We start from the raw sequence: 11,951 nt of genomic DNA on the forward strand, positions 1-11,951 counted from the left end.
TATAATGCTAGAAAACATATGTTGAGGTTGAGCTTGAGCTTTCTAGTATTAAGTAATGCTACAGTATTTTTTTAAAAAAAATACTATAAAGTAAACCATTCATAAATTCCAATGTGATGCCAGTTATGTTAAAATCTTGACTACATCATTTAATGCTCATACACAATTCTTTTTCAATTTTAAGCCAACTAGCAGCAGAAGAAAAAAAGAGACATGTTTCAAAAAAAAATGCATGAAGACAAATTCACATGCATTCACACAACCACTTGTTTAATGGATCTGTTCTCATTAGAAACACTGAGATTTCCAGTAAATCAATATCATCTTCAAAACATGTGACTCATGAAGAGGTTAATGTATTTTTTAAACATCCATAAATCCAAAGCCAGAAAAACAATCATTTTTGCATCCAAATTCTCAGGCAACTTTGTAATCTCTAGAATAATGAACTTTGAATTCAATTATAACATGTTATAGACTACTCATTCTAAAAGAAAATAATGTTAACACTAGGCAACTTTACAGTAAAAATCAGAAGCACATATTTGTGATAATCATCTTTAGTTGATCTATGTAAAAAATTTAGAGATATTCTTTTCTCCCTTTTAAAACACTGAAACAAAGGAAATCATTTCAGTATAAACCATTACAAAAAAATAAAATCAAGTATGGCCAAGAGGAAGCATTTTACACACTTTAATATTGCTAAAATGCATCATCTCAGTGGTAGGAACAGTACATGTCTGTATAGTTTTGGATACACTTGTTGTATTGCCCAGAGCCCTACATTACTCTGTTTATAACAGAGAACACTGTAAGAGAACTTTGTTGAGCTGATATGGTGAGACACAAAATTTATGTATATTCTACATTGTTCCTATCACTCTAAAAATTATGCTGCCAGAAACTGCATAAGATATTATTTAAAGACTTAGTCAGGACAAACGACGACAGTCAACATGCTCCAGTCCTGTGTCTTTTAGCATGCTGAGAAAAATTCTTTGATCATACTGCCCCACTCTGGTCAAAAAAAGAAAATTAGGTTACAGCATCACATACAAATTCATATAAAATGTACTGTATTAAAAGATGATGTTTCCCAAAGGGGCAAAGCCTCTAAATGGTATATAATTTAGCTCCTAAAAAATATAATAACTTTTTATTGAGATTTAGGTGAAAGTTTACAGAGCAAATTGGTTTTCCATTCAACAATTCAGACATACTTTGCTTTGTGACACTGCAATCCCCACTATGTAACATCACTCTTCCCACTTTCTCCCTGTGTTTGCCAATTCCATTCCTCCTTCTTTCCTATTGCTTCCTGATTTCTGAGCTTTTGTCATTGTTGTTAGGTATCCTTGAGTCAGATCTGGCTCATAGTGACCCTATGTACAACAGAACAAAACACTGTCCAGTCTTACACCAATGTCATAATCCTTGCCATAAGAGAGCCCATTGTTGCAGCCACTGTGTCACTTCATCTTGTTAGGGTCTTCCCCTTTTTGTTGACTCTCCACCTTACAAAGCATGATGTCCTTCTCCAGGGAGTGGCCCCTTCTAACAACACAACCCAACTAGGTGAGGTGGAGTCTGATATTCTTGCTTCCAAGGAATATTCTGGCTGCACTTCTTCCAGGACAGATTTCTTTGTTATTCTGGCAGTCCACAGAAGTTTCATTATTCTTCGCCAACACCATAATTCAAAAGCATCAACTCTTATTCCTTATTATTCACTTATATTGAATAAATTTTCCTTATTCACTGTCCAACTTTCACATGTATGTGAGGTGATGGAAAATACTATGGCTTGGGTTAGGCACACCTTAGTCTTCAAAATGCCATTTTTGCTTCTTAACATCTTAAAGAAGTCTTTTGCAACAAATTTGACCAGTGCAATATGACATCTAATTTCATGACTGCTGCTTCCATGGGGGTTGATTGTGGATCCAAGTAAAATGAAATTTCTGACAATTTCAATCTTTTCTTCATTTATTGTGATGTTACTTATTGGTCCAGTTGTGAGGATTTTTTTCTTTAAATTGAGGTGTAATCCACACTGAAGACTGTTATCTTTGATCTTCATCAGTAAGTGCTTCCAGTCATCTTCATTTTCAGCAAGCAAAGTGGTGTCATCTGTATATCAGGTTGTTAATGAGTTTTCCTCCAATCCTAATGCCACATTCTTATTCATATAGTCCAGCTTCTCAGATTATTTGCTCAGCATACAGATTGAGTAAGTATGGTGAAAGGATACAACCCAGATGTACACTCTTTCTGATTTTGAAGCATGCAGTATTCCCTTGTTCTATTCAAATGAAGCTTCTTGAGGTTCCTCATGAGTACAATTATGTGTTCTGGAACTCCTGTTTTTCATAATGTTATCCATAATTTGTTATGATCCAGTGAAATGCCTTTGCATAGTCAATAAAACACAGTAAACACATTTGTGATATTCTTTGCCTTCAGCCAAGATCCATGTCACACCAGCAGTGATACTCCTGATTCCATGTCCTCTTTCTGAGCTTTATCCCTGGGCAAATAGTGCCCTTTTGATCTCACATAGTTGATTGTTCTAAAGGATGAGTACCTTCATGGTGCTACTGTTCACCACCATATATATAAGCTGTCATTGTTTGGCTAAAATTGAGATACAGGGGTTGAGTTCAGTCCCAGGTTTGAAGGGTGTCTAAGGGCCACAATTTCAGGAGTTCCACCTGGGTCAATTAGACCAGGAATTCTGGTCTTTTTTTTTATTATTATTTTGAGTTTTATTACACATTTTTCTCCCATCTATCTATGACCTTCTATTGTGATCTCTTTCAGAGAGGTCAGCAGTCGTAATCAGGAACCATCTAATTCTTGTGGTCTCATGGTCATGGAGGCTGGAATACCTGTGGGCCATTAGTCCTTTGGACTAATTATTTCCTTACATCTTTGATTTTCTTCACTCTTCTTTGCTCCAGAAAGGGAGAGACTGATAGCTGCATCTTAGCTGACCGCTCATGTTATATTTGTTTTAAACCTCACGTATGTGATAAAGTCTTACATATGTATAATTTTTACATCTTTGATTTAATAATTTAGGGGGATAATGCTTGTTAATACCACTATTTTCATGGAAACATTTATTATTCTTCTTCCAAGATAGAACAAAACATTATACTAACATGTAATCCACTTGCTATATACAAATATGCATTTAAAATTTTGGTTTATTAAATTATCCATGTTAATTCAGCTAGGAAAATTCAACATACACTATTAATGATAAATTGTTGAGGAAGTTAGCTGCTGTCCAGCTGGCCCCTGACTAATGGCCATGCAGAATGGAATTGGACCTTTGTGATCCATATGATTGTCACTGGCTGACTTTCAGGAATAGTTCACCAGATTCTTCTTCTTAGTCTGCCTTATTCTGGAAGCTTTGTTGAAACTCGTTCAGTATCATAACAATATGGAAGCCCACACTGAGAAATGAGTGGTGGCTATGTACTAGGTGCACTGGCTGGGCACCACACCCAGGTCACCTGCATGAAAAGTGAGAATTCTAGCACGGAACTACCACTGCCCCTATTTGCAACTATTGCAACTCAAATATTATTAAAGTAACTGAAACTTAAATGCCAGAAGAGCTATAGATATACTGAAAAGCAACTCTAAAAAATTTGTAAGTTTCTTACCATCATAACTATTCACTTCAAAGTCATCTTTATGGACACAGTAGTTGATATTAATAAAAATAATAACAGCAATAGTAATATTAGAATTAACATTTACTGAGTACTTACTGCTCTAAACCCTGAGCTAAGCTCTTTACACGTAGTAACTTATTTCATACACATATCAGAACTACAAAATAAGCACTCTTGTTATTCTCATTTTACAGATGAAACAGGCACAGAGAAGTTTAGTACCTTATTTAATTTGCACAGCTAGTAAGTGCTAGCACTAAGATTCAATCTGATGCTAGCACCCTCACTCTTGCACTATGCTATTTATACAGGAAATAAAGAACCAGTTATCTTCTTGCATTCAAAGTATGTAAATATTAGACTCTGAAAAAAGTACGGTGTTTTGTCTATCCTTCTGTTTAATTTCAAGATCAGACCAATAAATTGTATGCTAATTAGGTATAACACTCTGCTATAAACAATACTAAAGGTCAGTGCAATCCCATGCTATAAAAGCACACATTATCTTGACATGTGCATGAGATTTTATGTGTAGAGAATGAGAGAACTATAAGAAGTTTGAAGCAACTAACATCTGTTTTCATTTTCCATGGCCAGAACTAATTTAAATTATGCCAATTATAATCTTTGAGTGTTTTCTTTTTAGTATTAACTACATACTTTCCATATTTTTAAATTACCTGAATCTCTATCCATAGCTTCCACTCTTAGGACAAACTCTCCTGGATTTTGGTTTTCTTTAACTGAAGCTTTATACAAGTGCTGCTTAAATACTGGTATCTCATCATTTACATCAAGAACAGTAATTGTCAAGGTCTGGGATGAAGAAAGCGCTGGTATGCCATCATCCAGTGCCAGTAGGGTCAGAATGTGCTGTGATCGGATTTCATGATCCAAAGAACAAGTTGTAGTTAGAAGGCCTGTTTTGAAAGAGAAGAAAAATGTATAATAAATATTCTTTAGTGACATCTAGCTCACTCTTCCTATGTCTAACTTATCTGACTTGCTCAAAATGCAGAAGCTTTAACTCTCAAAGAATAGGTGTTCTTAAGGCAATTTTAAAATGATACGCTTTCTAGAATAAAAAGATAACGTTAATAGTTGGAAAAATCATCCCCATTGAAATTTTTAGGATGAAGGTGAAATCAGAAATAATCTATACCATTATACACTGAGAGTACTGCACCACAATTACATATCTACCAACATCTACCTTCATTTAAAGAGGTATCTAGGATATTAACAATAAAGAAGTGAAAATAAAAATATGAGGACGGTTATATTTTTTAAAGATATTTGGTTTTTGTTAAAGAGTTATGGTCTCTTTATACTACTGTCAGTTAAGTGTCTTTTGTTATCAACAACAAAGAGAAAGACCTTATGACCCAGACAATAAGTTTCATGAATAAAACATGTCTCCAGTCTGTTGCCATTTACACATATAACCCATAGAAGCAAAACGTGATAGTCTTACATACACATAATTTTTGCATGATTCCAATTGTTGCATTTTTTTCCAGATTGCTGTTTGTGTCTCTGACTCATCCTATTAAGAGCTTTTATTCAAATAATTTAATAATTAAAGAAGAGGTCTACTGATTCAGATTTTATAAAATCCTAACTTCATACTTCACAGCTGTAAGTCATTGAAAAACTCACTAGATAAGAAATATGAGTCTTGTGAGAGAAAAAGGCTACCTAGCTCATGTAAATGCATTCAGCAATTATTATTTTATGTCTTTGAAAAATATCTCAACTGAAACAGCCACTGCAATTGTTCGAGATTCATGAGACTTATATTACTGAGGCATAATTCTCATTGTATCCATCATCTTTAACACTATGAAATAGAGCTTTCCTAGCCATCTTGGAAAATGTTTTAAGTATCATTGAAATAGGCCCTTGGAGAGTCCTGCTTCCAACAGAAATCAGCGGCTGTGTCTGGACTATCTCTGTGTCAGTTGGGCATTTAGGTTGGGTCCACACATGCCTCAGAATGGAACCATATGTAGTGGATTTAATAAATATTTTGATGAAAATTTCCAACAGAATATAGCCAGACTATAATCATGATTTCTAAATCCTCCACGTTCAGTCCCATTCCAAATAATGTTCTTACTAGCAGTTGGGCCAAATGGTATGCACGCATGTGAGAGTGTTTCTAAGGCTCATGGGGAAATGACTTTATTTTTTAGAGAATGAGATAGTAGTCCATTTAGTTTTCAATATTCTTTGAAAAACAGATAGAGGGAAGTTCATTTCCAAATTCATAAGAATGATACTTTGTACTTATAACTTATACTCTTCCATAAAGCTACATCAAATTTCTAGTAGATGTTATCCGGCAACATGATGATGGCAGGACAAGTGATGTGACAGTGAGTGACATTTCCACAGACTACCTGAGAGTGATTAAATGCCTCTGCAAAAAATGAAGTGTTACAATTGCTTTGAGAAGCAAGGGTCTTAATGTCCAAATCAGTCCAGCCATTCAAAAATACATTATTTTATAAATCAGATATATAGTACTTCCAGCTACTTACAAATGTATGCTTATATGACTTTAAATACAAGTTTCCACACTAAAGTTTTTGAATAATGTTTTGGATTAGTCATGTTCTTAAGACCACAGCTACTAACCAAGATGCTGATGGCTTGAGTCTACCCAGAGGCACCTGGGAAGAAAGGTCTGCTGATCTACTTCTGAAAAATCAACCAAGAAAACTCTACAGAGCACAGTTCTACTTTTACCACTTGGGGTTGCCATGAGTCAGAACTGACTGGATGGCAACTCATTTGTTTTTGTTTGTTTCTTTACCTTGATTCACTTTTGGTACCATCTCCTACCCTGTGAGGACCCACAGTAGAGGCAAAGAAGGTGGCTACTATATATGAACTAGAAACCAGATACACAATATATCAATATCAACAAATAGATCATATAACTTCTGTATTTATCATACATATGTTACACAAGTAAATCAAGCCATTTTTTTCTTAAAGCATATGCTTCTTGAGAACTATCATTTTAACAAAGAGGACAGTCAAAGGGATAAACAAAAACAAGAAGCCAGGGGTGAAAAAAAAACCTCACTGCCATGGAGTACATTCCAACTCATAGCGAACCCCATTGGGTTTCCAAGGCGGTAAATCTTTATGGAAGTAGATTGCCTTATCTTCCTTTCGTGGAGTAGCTGGTGAGTTTGAACCACCAACCTTCTGGTTAGCAGCCAAATGCCTTAGGTGCTGTACCACCAGAGCTCCTTAAACAAGTGACCAGAAACTTTAATTTAAAGTGACATATTCTGCACTGTACCTGATGACTTATCTAGTATAAAGGCCAAGTTTTCATTTCCCGAGAGGATGCTGTATGTTACTCTTCCATTCCTTCCTTCATCTGGATCTTGAGCAGTTATATGGTGCACCACGGAGCCCACTGTAGCATCCTCTTTGATGTGAACAATGGGGAAGGACATGAACGTGGGGCTGTGGTCATTTACATCTAAAATCACTACCTTAACCATCAGTGACCTCAGTCGTCGGTCTGTCACATTCACAGCCCGATCAGATGCAGTTATTTTCAAGATGACAGTGGGAACACTTTCTCTGTCAAGGAGGGATGCAGTGACTAATGTGCCAGATGAGGGGTGGATGAGAAATGGGTTCCTTCCAGGATGATGGGATTCAATGAAGTACTGTATTCTACTGTTCAGAAAACTGCCATCACCATCTTTGGCATTGAAAATATATACTAGAGTACCTATAGGAACATTCTCTTCTATACTGACCACAATGAATTCTTCCTGGAAAGTGGGGGAATGGTCATTCTGATCTTCCACATCAATACTAAGGAAGACTGTGCTATTCAGAGGAGGATCTTTGCTATGGTCTTTAGTAACCACCCGGAAAAGATAATGAGATGTCATTTCATAATCAAGTCCCTTGGAAAGAAACAAGTCTCCTGTTGAGCTGTCAATGTCAAAATGACTATCCTTGTCATCTGCAATGATACTGAAATGTAACTTTCTATTGTGATGTTGTTGCAGGTGGTCAGATGACTTTATCAAGTTCATTATTTTCGCAGGCTTCAGGTTTTCTGGTATAACCAAATGTCTAATATTCTGAGAAATGATAGAGCTCCCTCTGGATTGTGGTATCACCTGAAATGAGAATTTTAAAAAGCTGTTAATCGAGGAGATCTTTTAAACAATTGTATCGATACATGTTATGACATTATTGTGAAAGCTAATTCATTGCCTTTATGTGATATACACAGGTTAGTTGATGAGAAAACATCTTTTCATGTGATATAATTCCATTATGTCTCTGAAGATTGAAAACTTCCTGATAACTAAGAGATAATAAACTACAAAAATTTGTAATTCCCAATTTATTGTAAAATGTGAAATGACAGCTTGGTGAAGTCATGCTGAGCTGTAGCCTGTGATTCTTCAATGGGAATATGAAATGGCTAGTTGTCCAAATTTGTCCTTGATCTCTTCATGCTAGAGAGCAAGATATACACAATGACCACATCTCTGTACATTTTAAGTATCACTTATCTTTCTCTGTAACAAAGGACTTGAGGAATGACCATATAAAATTTTCTGCTAACTCATGTATCCTTAATCATTAAAGAATATAATTTGGAAGCAGAACTCTTAGGAATACATATTATTGATTATTATACATGTTTATATTGGTGATTATGCATTCCTAAAACATATAACTGATTGTCAAGTATATGAACAGAAAAATCTAGCTATGCACAGTCATCTTGTTTTTGAGGCTGGTGTAAGTTTTTCTGATATAAAAACTTACCACAAGTTGTCTGTTCATTATGATGAAAGAAAAATATTAAAATATGGTTTTCAAGTGACTTTTGTAAATTTAAAAATAATTACAAAAAAAAATGTATTTTATTGGGTAGCCATTTGTTTACATACAAATTTCTGCTAGAAACTTACCAAGTCCTTGCATTTAGGAACAAGTAAAAGAAAAAATTATTTTTGTTCATTATAGACAAAGCAAAACAAATATCCATATAGTGATGAAGGTTAATATCTTGTCAAGAACTCTACCAAGCAAAATTTTGTTAATTATTTGTATCTCAATACTTTCTCTAGTCATAATCAAATGGTACACGGGTATGTGCAATGCTCTCATAAAAGACTATTCATATGTTTAATGTATCTTCTTTCTGTGCACTTGTGTAAAAATCAAAGAAAACTTTCAGAACATCCAATTTCACTCTATGGCAACAACAGAACATTACCTGAATATTAATAACTGCATGACCTTGAAGGGGAGGCATGCCCTGGTCACTGGCAATTATAGTCATCCTATAGAAAGGTCTGTAATCATATGAAAGTATTGTAGTTGTTCTTATTTCACCACTGTTCTCATCAATCTTAAAGTGATCAGAACTATCTCCTACATACACAAAAATGCAAAACAAATTAAATTATTATTAATTGACAATCCAGGAAACAAAGAATCAATTAATACAAATACATGTGTAATCATTTGGAAGATTTCTTTGCCTTAATGTTTATGGCATGTGAACATAAAGATAATACTAAAAATATAGACAAGAAACAAAAGACTTTAAAAAATATTTCATTTTGAACATTTTAAAACATATAAAAAAATAGAAAGATACAATGAGTTCCCATGTGTCCAACATCCAGCTTCAATAATGATCAATTTGTGGCCAATCTTATTTTATCTATACCCCATTCATATACTTCCCTCTCCTATTTTCTTTTGAAGCAAAACCTAGAAATCACATTATTTCTGTACTTATTTCAACATGCATCTCTAAAAGAGGACTACTGACATAAAAACATATTGTTTTTTGAAAAATTAGTAATACTTTCTTAATAGTACCAAATATCCAGCCAGTTTTCATATTTGCAATTGTGTCAAAAATATTTTTATAAAAAATATTTGTGCAATTTAGCTACTGAAAGAAGTCCAAGCTGTACTGAAGACATTGGCTAAAACAAGCCTCCAAGAATTGACTGAATTGAACCAATTGAGATGGTTCAATAAAGGGATGCAACAATGGAAGCTCTCACTCATTTATGCCAAGAAATTTAGAACAAAGTTACCTGGTCAATTGACTAGAAGAGATTCCTATCTGTGCCCATTTCAAAGAAAGGTGGTTCAATGGAATAAAAGACAGGTGATTCAATGGAATGCAAACATTATTTAATATCATTAATATCACACACAAGCAAAATTTTGCCACATAAAATATGGTTGCAGCAATACATTGACAGGGAACTACAAAAAACTCAAGTCAGATTCAGGAGAGGACATGGAACTAGGGATACCATTGTTGATGTCAGATGGATCTTCACTGAAGGCAGAATACCAGAAAGATACTTACCTATGTTTTATTTACTATGCAAAGGCCTTCAACTGTGTGGGTCATAATAAATTATGAATAACAGTGTGAAGAATGGGAATTCCAGAATACCTCATTGTGATTATGTGGAATCTGTACATAGACCAAGAGGTCGTCATTCAAACAAAAGAAGGGTACACTTTGTGCTTTTAAATCAGGAAAAGTGCATATCAGGGTTTTATCCTTTCACTATACATATTCAATCTGTAAACTGAGCAAATAATCTGAGAAGCTGGACTATATGAAGAAGAATGCGGCATTGGGATTAGAGGAAGAATCCTTAACAACCTGCGATATGCATAACCTTGCTTGCCTAAAATGAAGATAACTTGAAGCACTTACTGATGAAGGTCAAAGACTTCAGTGGATTACACATCAACATAATTTTTTTTTTAATAAGTCTTCACAACTGGACCAGTAAGCAACATCGTGATAAATGGAGAAAACATTGAAGTTTTCAGGGATTTCATTTACTTGGGCCCACAGTCAACACCCATGGAAGCAACAACAGTCAAGAAATCAAACTATGTATTGCATTGGGCAAATATGCTGCAAAAGACCTCTTTAAAATCTTAAAAAAGTCAAGGTGTCACAAACGTGGACCTTACCTAGCCCATGGTATTTTCAATTGTCTTCTATGTATGTGAAAACTGGGCAATGAAAAAGAAAGACCAAAGAAGAATTTACACATTTGAATCATAGTACTGGGAAAGAATATTGAATATACCATGGACTTCCAGAAGAACAAACAAATCTGTCTTGGAGGAAGTACAGCCAGAATGCTCTTTAGAAACTAGCATGGCAAACTCCTTTCACTTGTTTTGGACACATTATCAGGAAGTACTAATCCCTGGAGATGAATATCATGCTTGGTAAAGTAGAGGATCAGCAAAAATGAGGAAGACCCTCAAGGAGATGGACTGACACAATGGCTGCAACAATGCACTAAAACATACCTATTATTGTGAGGATGATGCAGGACAGGGCATTGTGTCACTCTGCTATACAGAGGGTCACTATGAGTCAGAGCCAACTGGATGGCACCTAACAACAGGATCAAAATAAAGTCTATATATTACATATGTCTGCAATCTATGGGTTCCTGACATTCATCTCTGTATTTGTTTCTTAGGGCTGCCTTAACAAAGTGCCACAAAGCAGGTGGTTTTAAACAACAGAAATTTACTGTCTCATGGTTCTGGAGAATTTGGATTAGGAATCCAAATACAGGGTGTTGGTAGAACCATATTCTTTCCAAAAGTTCCAGAGGAAGATTCTTTCTTGTCTGTCTTCACTTCTGCGAGCCCCGAGCATTCCTTTGTTTGAAGCTGTAGCATAACTCTGTCTCACAGAACTGTCTTCACTTCACTGTGTCTCTTCTCTTTTATAAGGATATAACTCTAATATCACCTTATGTAATCTTAATTGATAACATCTCCAAAGACCCTATTTACGTCATGACTGTATAAGGTCATATTCACAAACAACAGAGGATAGGACTTCAATATATCTTTGAGGGGACACAATTCTACCCATAATTTCATTATATTTTGTCCTTGCAATGTCTTTGTTGGTTAAACTGTATTATGTATCCCAAAGAGTTGCCCAGAGTCCGGATTTGGCTGTTGCACCTCCATTGTGTAGTTTAACAGGCTCCTTTGTCCTCACGTTTTCTGTAAATTGGTAGAACTGAGAGTCTAGAGCAGGAAATCATGTAACATTTATTTAGTTGTGATTTCTATGCTTTTGATCCATTTACCTGAATCTCATAGGACTACTCTAGAACATTCATGCATGTTCATGAATATGATTCATATCTTTATTCCAATTATACTGATTTTTTACTT

At 35.0% G+C, this 11,951-nt stretch overlaps 1 protein-coding gene across 1 annotated transcript in view; it reads right to left on the reverse strand.

Moving 5' to 3' along the window:
* Window positions 1-11,951, reverse strand: part of DCHS2 (dachsous cadherin-related 2) — a 458,783-nt gene that overhangs the window by 152,934 nt on the left and 293,898 nt on the right. The window contains exons 8-10 of the mRNA XM_042781410.1: window positions 8,968-9,125; window positions 7,009-7,852; window positions 4,373-4,612 (exon numbers count right to left, since the gene is read on the reverse strand). Coding sequence (XP_042637344.1) covers window positions 4,373-4,612; window positions 7,009-7,852; window positions 8,968-9,125 — 1,242 coding nt within the window. The remainder of the gene's footprint in view (window positions 1-4,372; window positions 4,613-7,008; window positions 7,853-8,967; window positions 9,126-11,951) is intronic.

The sequence above is a fragment of the Orycteropus afer genome, unplaced genomic scaffold, assembly GCF_000298275.1.
Source record: "Orycteropus afer afer isolate SDZICR_OR568_19922 unplaced genomic scaffold, OryAfe1.0 scaffold00116, whole genome shotgun sequence".
Taxonomy (NCBI): Eukaryota; Metazoa; Chordata; class Mammalia; order Tubulidentata; family Orycteropodidae; genus Orycteropus; species Orycteropus afer.